This window comes from Mustelus asterias, chromosome 15 (genome assembly GCF_964213995.1).
Source record: "Mustelus asterias chromosome 15, sMusAst1.hap1.1, whole genome shotgun sequence".
NCBI classification, from domain to species: domain Eukaryota; kingdom Metazoa; phylum Chordata; class Chondrichthyes; order Carcharhiniformes; family Triakidae; genus Mustelus; species Mustelus asterias.
In genome coordinates, this window is record NC_135815.1 from 20,900,935 (window position 1) to 20,914,124 (window position 13,190).

The 13,190-nt window shown below is 44.3% G+C and overlaps 1 protein-coding gene across 1 annotated transcript in view; it reads right to left on the bottom strand.

Moving 5' to 3' along the window:
* Nucleotides 1–13,190, bottom strand: part of LOC144504901 (regulator of G-protein signaling 7) — a 416,072-nt gene that overhangs the window by 62,884 nt on the left and 339,998 nt on the right. Inside the window, exon 6 of the mRNA XM_078230649.1 lies at nt 6,550–6,614. Coding sequence (XP_078086775.1) covers nt 6,550–6,614 — 65 coding nt within the window. The remainder of the gene's footprint in view (nt 1–6,549; nt 6,615–13,190) is intronic.

A 13,190-nucleotide genomic window follows, 5' to 3' on the forward strand; every position in this document is an offset into this window, starting at 1 on the left:
CAGTGTGTTTGGAACTCACGGACCTGATATTCAGCAGCCTCTTTCACATCCCATCTTTTCCCAAGCGAACCTCCCTTCAGGATCTCTTGGCCTTTTCTTGATGTTTATGTCGTTTCATTTGTAAGTTGTCTCATGTCCTCTCCAAGCTCATTTTAAATTTCAACAACCGCCACTAACTCCCTGCCCCAACACACACCAGTTCCCAACCCACAACCTTCCAATGTCTATTTGCAAGAAGTGCAAAATCGAATGCTGGGTCTTTGAGCAAGAAGCCTTAGAATTCCGAATCTGAATTTATGTTAGGAACAAAGCTTAAATTGAAAACCCCTATGAGGTCATATGACCAGTAATTCACAGTATATCCAGTAATGGCACAAAAACCATCAAAACAGCCAATTACATTCTGGACTCAATGAATAGGAGCTTTAAGTACAAAAATGCTGCAGAAAACATCGCTTAAATAACAGGTAAGGGAGTTTTGGGCACCCTATTATAGAAAGAACATTATAGTAACAATACCTTACCTATACCAAAAGACCATAGGGAATACCATACCGATATAGAGAGTCCATACAGTACCAATATGATACCAATAAGATACCAAACAGTAACAATGTCATACATATATAGAGATGCCATACAGTAAAAATTCCATACTAATAAACAGAGACTGTACAGTACCAATATCATACTGGTATTGAGATACCATACAGTAAAAATACCATAGTGACACAGAGAGACCATATTGTACCTATACCATACTGATACAGAGATACCACACAGTACCAATACCATATTGATACACAGATATCATATAGTACCAATAGCATACTGATACACAGAGACCATACAGTACCAATACAAACTGATACACAGAGACCGTACAGTACCAATATCGTACTGATACAGAGATACCATACAGTACCAATACCGTACAGATACACAGAGACCGTACAGTACCAATACCATACAGATACACAGAGACCGTACAGTACCAATACAAACTGATACACAGAGACCGTACAGTACCAATACCATACTGACACAGAGATACCATACAGTACCAATACTGTACAGATACAGAGATACCATACAGTACCAATACCGTACTGATACAGAGATACCATACAGTACCAATACCGTACAGATACACAGAGACCGTACAGTACCAATACCGTACTGATACACAGAGACCATACAGTACCAATACAAACTGATACACAGAGACCGTACAGTACCAATATCATACTGATACAGAGATACCATACAGTACCAATACCGTACAGATACACAGAGACCGTACAGTACCAATACCATACAGATACACAGAGACCGTACAGTACCAATACAAACTGATACACAGAGACCGTACAGTACCAATACCATACTGACACAGAGATACCATACAGTACCAATACCGTACTGATACACAGATACCATACAGTATCAATACCATACTGATACACAGATACCATAATCAATACCATACTGATACACAGATACCATAATCAATACCATACTGATACACAGATACCATACAGTATCAATACCATACTGATACACAGAGACCATACAGTACCAATACCATACTGATAGAGAGATACCATACAGTATCAATACCGTACTGATACACAGATACCATACAGTACCAATACCGTACTGATATACAGAGACTATACAGTAGCCATTCTATACTGATACAGAGATACCATACAGTACCTATACCATACTGATCGAGAGACAACATACAGGAACAATATCATACTGATACACAGAGACCATACAGTACAAATACCGTACTGATACAGAGACGCCATATAGTACCAATACCATACTGATACACAGAGACCATACGGTATCAATAGCATACTGATACACGGAGACCATATAGTACCAATACTATATTGATATAGAGAGACGATAGAGTACCTATACCATACCAACAGCGACCATGCAGTGTCGATTCACTAAGATGAAACGGAATGCAAAATTCATAAGTAAAACCTAGAAGAACTGGGGCCGGGATTTCCTGCTGGAAAGGGACGAAAGGTCAATGCAGTTTTGGTTGGCATGTTGTTGGAACATCAATCATCTAGGCCAGTGACTAGTATGCCATCCTCTAACCTGTTCTTGTAGCCACAGCATTTAAATGGCTGATCCTGTTTGATAAGGTTCACCATGGTAGGCTTCTGCAGAAAATGCAGATGTATGGGATTGGGGGTGATCTAGGAAATTGGATCAGGAATTGGCTAGCGGATAGGAAACAGAGGGTGGTGGTTGGTAGTAAATATTCATCATGGAGTGCGGTTACAAGTGGTGTACCTCAGGGATCTGTTTTGGGGCCACTGCTGTTTGTAATATTTATTAATGATCTGGATGAGGGTATAGTTGGGTGGATTAGCAAATTTGCTGATGACACCAAAGTCGGTGGTGTGGTAGACAGTGAGGAAGGGTGTCGTAGTTTGCAGGAAGACTTAGACAGGTTGCAAAGTTGGGCCGAGAGGTGGCGGATGGAGTTTAATGCGGAGAAGTGTGAGGTAATTCACTTTGGTAGGAATAACAGATGTGTTGAGTATAGGGCTAACGGGAGGACTTTGAATAGTGTGGAGGAGCAGAGGGATCTAGGTGTATGTGTGCATAGATCCCTGAAAGTTGGGAATCAAGTAGATAAGGTTGTTAAGAAGGCATATGGTGTCTTGGCGTTTATTGGTAGGGGGATTGAATTTAGGAGTCGTAGCGTTATGTTGCAACTGTACACAACTCTGGTGCGGCCGCACTTGGAGTACTGTGTGCAGTTCTGGTCCCCACATTACAGGAAGGATGTGGAGGCTTTGGAGAGGGTGCAGAGGAGGTTTACCAGGAGGTTGCCTGGTATGGAGGGGAGATCCTATGAGGAGAGGCTGAGGGATTTGGGATTGTTTTCGCTGGAAAGGCGGCGGCTAAGAGGGGATCTTATTGAAACATATAAGATGATTAGAGGTTTAGATAGGGTGGATAGTGATAGCCTTTTTCCTCTGATGGAGAAATCCAGCACGAGGGGGCATGGCTTTAAATTGAGGGGGGGTAGTTATAGAACCGATGTCAGGGGTAGGTTCTTTACCCAGAGGGTGGTGAGGGATTGGAATGCCCTGCCAGCATCAGTAGTAAATGCGCCTAGTTTGGGGGCGTTTAAGAGATCCGTAGATAGGTTCATGGACGAAAAGAAATTGGTTTAGGTTGGAGGGTCACAGTTTTTTTTTAACTGGTCGGTGCAACATCGTGGGCCGAAGGGCCTGTTCTGCGCTGTAATGTTCTATGTTCTATGTTCTATGTTCAGTTTCTGGTCAATTGAGAACTCCCAAAATGTGGGGAATTAGTGATGGCAATGTCATTGAATGTGGCATTACAAGGTGTCCTGGGAATGGGGGCCCGAAAATCCCCATTTAGGACTATTTCCAGCACAAAAGAGATTTAATATGGATTTTCCTTTTATACTTAACCTTTCATGAGATCTAGGCATCACTGGAGAGCCCAGAACTTGTTGTTCATCCCTAATTGCCCTTGAGAACAACTGCAATCTATCTGGTGTAGATACACCCATTGTGCTATGAGGAAGCAAGTTCCAAGATTTTGACTCAGCAACAGTGAAGGAACACCGATATAGTTCCAAGTCAGGATCATGGGTGGATTGGAGGAAAACTTGTAGATGGTGGTGTTCCCATGTGTCTGCTGCCCTTGTGCTACTAGATGGTAGACGTAATGAGTTTGGAAACTGCTGTCGAAAGTAATTTGGTTAGTTGTGGCCATGCACCTTATATTGGTACACACTGCTGTGTTTGATGGCAGAGGGAGTGAATGTTGAAAGTGGTGTTTGGGGTGCCCATCAAATTGGATGATACAGTATTGAGCTTCTTGAGCGGCACAGTGGCACAGTGGTTAGCACTGCTGCCTCACGGCGCCAAGGACTCGAGTTTGATTCTCGGTTTGAGTCACTGTCTGTGTGGAGTTTGCACGTTCTCCCGTGTCGGCGTGGGTTTCCTCCGGGTGCTCTGGTTTCCTCCCACGGTCCAAAGATATGCGAGTTGCCACTTAGTGTCAGGGGGACTAGTAGGGTAAGTATGTGGGATTATGGGGATTGGGCCTGAGTGGGATTGTGGTTGGTGCAGACTCGAAGGGCTGAATGGCCTCCTTCTGCATTGTAAGGATTCTATGATTCTATGAGTGTTGTTGGAGCAGCAATCTCCAGGTATGTGGCCAGCATTCCATCCTCTAACCTGATCTTGTAGCCATGGTTTTTACATGTCTGGTCCAGTTTGGCTTCTGGTCATTGGGGACCCCCAAAATGTTGATTGTGTGGGATTCAGTGATGGCAGTGCCGTTGAATGTGAAGAGGATATGATTAGATTATTTCTTGTTGGAGATGGGTCAAAGCTTGGCAGTTATATGGTGTGAATATAACTTTGCCACTTATCAGCTGAAGCCTAAATCTTATCTTGCTACATTGGTGTTGCCAACCGTGATTAAACGGAGGTTGCATCACATGACTTGCCCAATGCTCCAGCCATTGGTCAGCCAACACATCCTTTTCCATTTCCTTCCTACACCACTCAGAAAGCAAAAAGATTGACTACCCAACTGGACGAATCTTGACAGCCACCGAAACATCCTTTTTTTTTCCATTTTAAATATTTTTATATTTGGTAAAGAGAAATATTTTTTAAAAGACCAAAAACAATCCTTTTTTAACGTCCCGATGATTTTTCTCCAAGGTTGCACACAGCATTGTCCTGGAGGGTTGATCTTTCTTTCCTGGAGACTTGAACGGCCTTCTTCACCATCATAGGAGTCACGAATGATACTGAACACTACGCAATCATTAACAAACAGCTTCACTTCTGACCTTATGATAGGGAGAAGTTCACTGATGAAGCAACTGAAGATGGCTGCGGCTAGGATGCTAACTTTCCCGAGGAACTCCTGCAGCAATGTCCTTGGGCAAAGATGATTGGCCGCCAATAACTATAATCATCTTGCTCTGTGGGCAGAATGATATAAACTGGCAGAGAGATTTCCTCGAGCGGAATTCTCCAGCCGCGCTCACCTGAAAACCGGAGATTCCCGCCCAACTTCAATGGACCTTTACATGGTCCGCCCCCTGCCCGCTGCAATTCCAGTGGCAGGCAGGATGGGAGAATTCCAGTCTATGTTCAATTAAATGCTGCTTTGATGTCTCGGGCAATCATTTTCACCTCACCATTTGAGTCAGCTCTTTCGTCCATGGTTGGGTCCAAGGCTTTAACAAAGTCAGGGACGGAAGTTGGGATGTTAGTCATGAGGGATCATCAATTTAAAATTGCCACTAGGGTGGGAGGTTTGTTGAAACGTCTTTACACAGAGAGTTGTTGGAGCATATCATTCTCCATAACAAGGTGTGACTCAGACAGAGAAAATTATATTTTTTAAGAGGCAAATTGGAGAAATATTTGATGCAGAGGAAGACACAGGACTTTTTGGAAAGAGCAGGATAGTTGCACTAGTTTTGCATTGCTCCAGTGAAGATCTGGCTAATAATAATTAAGAGGATTCCTTTTGTACTGTTAACGTCTCTTGTTCTGTGGACTATATTGTACACAATCACTAACATCGGAAGTCCACGTTCAATAGATTGCAACACTGTTAACTCTTTATCATTCTCCCAATAGAGGCAGCTGGCATTTAATACATTAAAGTTAAGGCTGTATGGTAGATTTTTCTCTGTCAATAGAAACAGATGCACAGGATAAGATAATCAGATGAACGGGTGTCGGGTATTTTTAGGCTTCTTCCTACATGTCATTTTTGTGCCAATGCTTTGGCTGATATTTTATGCCGTAACCTCTTTTTGGTCCCAAAATGCAAACGTAGATATTTAAACAAAGGATTGCCACAAACAAAGGATTGCCACAAATGGACTTTTGTGCAAATACCATAAGAGTGGATACAGCACAGAAGAAGGACATTCCCACCTGTTGTGTTGACGCCTGCTCTCTGGAACAGCAATTTATCAAATCCACCCCCCTGCCTTTTGTCATTAGCCCAGCAAACCTTCTGTGCCAGGGTTGAGCTTTTTGCATTCAAAGAGGCATCGTTATTTTTCTTTAACTGGTTGCAATTTTAATTGTTAATCTCTTAAATGGGGTCTTGTTTTCTGCTGAAAGTGGTTTGCCATTGTTTTGACATGTGCTGTATGTCTGAGTAACGTTTGTAAAAATTTCAAGACTGTAGATGTCTCATACAATCGCATAATGGGAGCGCGGGTGAAACAAAAAAAAACCAGTCCTAAAATAATTAGCCTATGACTCATTTAACATGCTCTTCATAATCTGAGTATTATTCAGTTCATTGCAATTTAAAATTCAAACTCAAAACTATTTTAAAACTCGAGAGACATTTTCTAAAAGCTGAATCGTGTGAGATATTTTTAAGTACCTAATGATGCTGATACTCATATGTTTGGTGAGTGACTCAATGCTTATCTAAACAGTCAGTAAATGCTGTCATTCACATTACATGAATCAAAAGGGTACTCACAGCTTCATAGTCTGCTAACTCAAGTCGTGCTTTATTTTGCATTGTCCGCTTGCAGAGGTAAACCGCTGTGAATAGAAACAAGACATTTATTGCAGCCTTAAAGGACCAAAATAATCGCGTGCAGAAGTCAGTACCAAGTTTTACAGCGCAAGTTGTTACATTTTCGAATGGACCTTCTGAAAGGAAGGTGGAAGCAGACTCGACCATGAATCTGATGAGGGAATTGAACATATCCTTGAAAAGGAAAGATCCACAGGAGTATGGGGAAAAGGGCAGGGGAGTGGGACAAATGGAAACCTCTTTCAAAGGGCCAGCACAGTCTCAATAGACAGAATGGCATTCAACTGAACTGTGTGATTCTAAAGCAATAAAAATGAATATGGTGATCATCATTTAAACGTCTGCAATTTAAACAAGGCTGCACAATGCCTTGCTGCACTACAGTGAATTTATGTCAGACACATTTACAAGACTTGATTTACCAAGAGGCTTTGTTCAAGAATTATGCACCGCAACTTTGCTCTGTGTTTCATCCCGTTAGCCACTGTTACTCTGCCAGAGGATCTGCACAAATTCCAGGCAAATTGCTAAATGCAGTTTCTGGTGACCTCCTGTCAATGTTACGGTCGCCAAGCAGGGAAGGATGCTCTTGCCACCATCCCGCTTGCCTAAGGTCCATTTTCAGGGCCGCATATTTTCATGGGCTGGATGGTGTAATTATGCTTCTAGTGTAGTACCAGGCATGGAAAATCCAAACTGAGACTGCCAGTGTCCGTCAGTTTAGGTTTGTGGCAGAACCTTCATTTGACCCAAATGTATAAACTGTGACATTGAAGGGTACAGGTTGCAAGGTGGGGGAATGGTGGGGGAATGGTGGGGGGGGGGGGGGGGGGGTGGAATTCCGATGCAGGGAATTTCCTTGTTGGCAGCATCCCTAACATCTGGCACCTCAATGCCAGGATGAATGTTTCAGTACCAGTAGTAGTGCCCACCCAAGGATCTTGGTCTCAATCCTCAATGAAAGCCATAATTCAATTATAGATAGTTATCCTACAGTGGAGGCCTTCTGGGAATATCTTAAACAGTTTGCCCCCGATGTAGTGCCACTTTTACAAAATGCCTCTTTTGACTGCATCCTAGATGTATCTATCCATAGGCAGAAGGATAGCCATTGCTAATATTTTAATGAGGTAAACTCTACAGATCAAAGATATTCTGGTGATATCAGTAGCAAAGGTTAGCTGCTTGTTTATTTTGGGAACCATTCTTAACCTTGGTGCAATACTCAAGTGCTACAAGATTGGAAGTGCTAGACTGTGCCTGACTACAGTAATTCTTTTAAACCTGGACCAGGTTTTTGATAAAATCCAGTTAGGGATTAATCATTTTTTAAAAAGTAGACAAGGTTTGAGATTCAAGAAACTTGCTGAGATAATAAAGCCATATGATTCCATGTGCATTGATAAAATTAAAATAAACATTACTCTGAAAACTAAAAAATATAAAACAATTTACAATATCTATTTCATACTCTAACATGCAGGTTTAGTATGAGGTACTGGTGAACTAAGAGGCAAACTGTGGTCCTTCTGCACAATGAAAAGAAAATGCAACCAAGATAGATTCCATGGATTTCTCAGCAACTCACCCAGATGTCAGTAAACACTATGAGTCAACCAATCTCACTGAAACTCTGCTTTCCTCCTCAGGTGCTTTGAAGTTTTCACTTTCAAAGGTCAAGCCTCTGAAATTCTCAAAGCTGCTCCAACATGAACTGCCTCAATGGCTGCTCACCTCCCAGGATTTCAGTTTCGTCTCCTGAGATTCTGTTCCCTTGGATTTCCGAGTCTCCACTCCAGCCTCTACTTACTGGCACAATTTCAGCTCTTTAATGGCTGGCTAGCTTCACTAGGTTGGCACTGACCCTGAATTTCATTAAGCTTCAATCTCTCCAGCTAAAGCAAGCTGTAAATGGTTCCCAATGCTTCATCTGAGCCGTAATCCTTTCAGCGTGGACCAGTGACTTTCTGCCAGCTACTCAGCTCCCCAGGATCTGAGCCCGACCAGTACAGAGTCATCGAATGACTCCTGAGATCTCGTTTGAGCCCCATTTACACAGAGCCAGCTAACAGCAATAATTTCTCTACCTTTTATTTCTTCATCGTCTGTCTTTAATTTTCCTTTCTTCCCACTCTTTCCCCCTATTTTATCCCCCTTTTCTTAACTTTTCTCTCCCTTTGCTTCCCTTTTCCCCCCTTTTCTCAATTTTACCTCTCTCTCACCCATCTCCCCCCTCCCCCCACAGCTTCATCTGTCACAGTTTACCCTCTGATTTTAGCTTCTCTGCCATTTGGCCATTCACATCTTCTATACTCTCCGTGGGCTGCCATTAGCACCTCTTAGCCTTTCCCCTTGTTTTTGTCGCTGTGACTCAACTTTCAATCCCTCACCCTACAGCATAAATATCTCCCTCTTTTTATGCCTTTTAGCTTTGACAAAGGCTCTTCTGGACTCAAAACGTCAGCTCTTTTCTCTCCTTAGAGATGCTGCCAGACCTGCTGAGATTTTCCAGCATTTTCTCTTTTGGTTTCAGATTCCAGCATCTGCAGTAATTTGCTTTTAACAGCAATACTTTTGCTGCCTGAAGCCTGCTAACATCAGCACCTTTCCCCCTGCTATGGAACACTCACTCCCCCAGCAAACACATAGACAAATAAAACTTTCTGAAGCTCCATCCATCTCCATGACAATGTGGTCTTCCAGCACTCATTGAATGCTTTTAAACTCTATTATTTAAACTCTAACTCCCCAAGTAAATCAACTCTCTGGGTTGCATTTCTTTGCAAGTGTAGACACCACAAGTCAACACTCCAGCTAGGTAAGCCCACCAAGATGTGATTTTACCTTGCTACCTGTTAACCCCTTAAGTCAACATGGCTCCAACCCTTTAAGTGTCTTCAAGTTGCCTTAGTTGCACTTATCCCATTTTCTACATTAACTTAAATCTTCCCAGAACTAATAATTACCTCTAAAATATTGCTATCAGCCATGAACTGGGTATTTTTTAACACCATCTAAGCAAAAATTCCCATAAAATAACAGGACTGTCTCTGTGCCCTGGCCACTATCACTCCCCTCAACCAATGTTATCTAAAGTAGATTCTCTGGCCATACATTCATTTGCTGTGTGTACAAACTGGTGGGTGTATTTTTCTACAAAATAATGGTGACTCCACTTGGGTGGCACAGTGGCACTGCTGCCTCGCAGTGCAGGGATTCGGGTTTGATTGCGGTCTTGGGTGACTGTCTGTGTGGAGTTTGCATGTTCCCTCTGTGTCTGCGTGGGTTTCCTCCGGGTGCTCTGGTTTCTTCCCACAGTCCAAAGATGAGCGGGTTAGGTTGAGTGGCCATGCTAAATTGCTCTTTTGTGTCAGGGGGGTTAGCAAGATGAATACGTGGGGTTACAGGGATAGACCTGGGTGGGATTGTTGTCAGTGTAGGCTTGATGGATCAAATGGCCTCTTTCTGCGCCGTAGAGATTCTATGATTCTAAAAATAATCCCTTGGTTGTGAGGCACATTTGAGATGTTCTGTGGCTATGAACACTGCTTTACAAAATGCATTTCTTTTGTTTTTAGGCTAGTTTCAATTCTTGGAACGGACTGCTCCAAAATTGTGAAACTGGATTCAGAAGTGATCTGTGTTACTGAGTGTGTGATTGACCCAATTTACCAGTCAAACTCTGGTGTCTAGCAATGAGGCACTGTGCCAAATAGTTGACTGCATGCAGGTCAATGGTTAATTGAGGTCCAGGGGACAATGTCTAACTGGATAGACATCCTAATAGCTTGTAATTCCGACTGACACTCTATTTATCCTTTACAATCTGTCATTGTGCCTTACCACAGAAGGAAACAGACAATGAAATCAAGCTAAGTACAGAGTATGCGGAGTCAGAAAATCCAACCAAGGGGCAGGCCAGCACCCACCAACACTACGGGAAAAATCTTCCCAAAATCTGGTAGTCTCAAGTTCAGACTGAAAACTGGTCTGAGTTTTCACTCCAGATTTCCTGTGCACAGAGAATCTGGGGGTGTGGTCTGAGCTGTCGCTCAGGTGGGCCGGGGTCTTATAGAGTCAGCACAACCAGCTCCACAGAGATTGGGGAGCCATCTTTAAATGGTGCCCCGATCTGTGATAAAATCTCCCTCCCACCACCTTCCCACAGATGTGGAAGACCCTCAATGGCCTTCTGGATGAACCCCCTTCTGCCCATAGATATCAGGGTGACCCCCACCACCCCACCAATAGGCATCAAGATGCCCACCCCCACCACTCCCACCCTCACAGGCACCCCACTAACTTCCCACACAGGCATCGAGACACCACCCCCCCCCCCACAGACAACAGGGTGCCACCCTATCCCACAAGCATCCGGGCACTACTCCCATCCCACGAGGACACCAATGCAAATCCTCCCCTTACAAAGGCATCAACCTTGCCCCACTTCACCACACATAAGGGGAATCCCCACCCCTCCCAAAGGAGGTTCCCCCAACCTGTAATGAGGGGGCAGTGCCAGGGTACCAGGAGGCAATGCTAGGGCACAGTCTGGGCATGTCCCTCTTCCCCGGGGTGCCAGGCTGGAAGTGCCAGGCTGGCACTGCACCTGATCTCCCGGGATGGGGAGGGGGGAGCGGGGGCTCAATGGCCTCCGTTTCTACCGGTGATGCCAACACGACAGGCCCCCGTTGATCACAGAAATCATTGAAATCATAGAATCCCTACAGTGCAGAAGGAGGCCATTCAGTCCATCGAGTCTGCACCAACAACAATCCCATCCAGGCCCTATCCCCGTAACCCCACATATTTACCCCGCTAATCCCTCTCACCTACACTTCCTGGGACACTAAGGGGCAATTTATCATGGCCAATCAACTTAACCAGCACATCTTTGGACTATGGGATGAAACCGGAGCACCCGGAGGAAACCCACGCAGACACGGAGAGAACGTGCAAACTCTGCACAGACAGCAACCCGAGCCGGGAATCGAACCCAGGTCCCTGGAGCTGTGAGGCACCAGTGCTAACCACTGTGCTACCGTGCCGCCCCAATGGGGACCAGACGTGATCCTCGCCAGAGAGAATCTTCCACGGCAAAGCCACAGATGCAAGTGACCCCAGCCAATAGCGTCCTGGGCTCACTAATAATATTTAAATCATATTTAAATGTGATTTAAATATTGAGATCAGCCTTGCGCTCTTTTTGGGATATCCGGTTCCGGTAAGATCGCGAGAGGCAAGCTATCGGGCGCGAACCCGATTTCCTGGTTCTCCCGTGACCTTACTGGCTCGTCCCACCCATCAGCTGGAACAATGGTAATATCACTCCCTAACTATCACAGAACCCTAATGTCATACAACAAACCCAACACGCTCCCCAATAAAACAAAGAATTATCAGTCCACAAAGGCCCCTCATAACGTAATCCAGGAGGTGTCAATGCTTTGATCTCGGATACTTCCGTGTGGTTTTATATGTGTCCTCCTGGCAGGAGAAGGTTTTTGTTACAATGATGCTCTCCTGTCCACATGTCAGTCCTTGGCCTTTTGCAATGTTCTAGCCAACCCCAACGCAAACTGGAGGAACAGTACACCATCTTCCGATTAGGCACTTTACAACCTTCCGGACTGAACATTGAGTTCAACAGCTTTAGAGGATGAACTCTCTCCTCCACCTTCACCCCATTTCCATCCATTTTATTCCATTTCATTTCACCTCATTCATCCATTTTATCATCCTTCTTTTTCACTTCTATTTTTCCACTTCTCCATTTCCAGCTCTCCTTCTTACCACACACCCCTCCCCTCAACCCCATCAGTGCAACTGCCACATTCCTCAGGCAGTCCTTTAACAATCTGTGCCTCTGTTCTGCTATTCTCGCATTCTGATCACTTAATGGACACTTTTAGCACCTTCTCAGCCTTTTGTATCCTCATTTACATTCCCTTTGTCCAATTCCACGCCCCCCCCCCCCCCCCCCCCCCGACCTCAATAGTTTAAATCTCTGCTGATTCTCTTTACTCTTAGCTCTGACAAAGGGTCATCCTGACTCGAAACGTTGGCTCTATTCTTTCCCCACAGATGCTGTCAGACCTGCTGAGATTTTCCAGCATCTTATCTTTTTGTCTCTGCTGAGCACACTTTGCCAGCAGACAGATTCCATTTGCATTGGTTTTGCCCAAGCCCATTTTTTCCAATGGTTTCGCTCCAAACATTAGTGTAACAGCCAATCCTGGCATTAAAGTCCCCCTGGAGGATATTTTTTTTCTTCCCAGAATAGGACTTTTCCTGAAATCTTCATCGGAGTCAATGGTTGGGGCATAAGCACTGATGATGGTGGCATTCTGAGTATGGCTGAGGGGGGTGTCCGTGAAGTTGTTGTGAGTGCAGTTGGGATTTCTGGCAATGCATCCAAGATCCTATTCCGGATGGCAAAACCAATTCCATGAACACAAGAATCATAGAATCCTACAGTGCAGAAGGAGGCCAATCAGCCCATCGAGTCTGCACCGACCACAATCCCACCCAGGCCCTATTCCTGTAACCCCACGCATTAACTCTGCTAATCCCCCTGACAC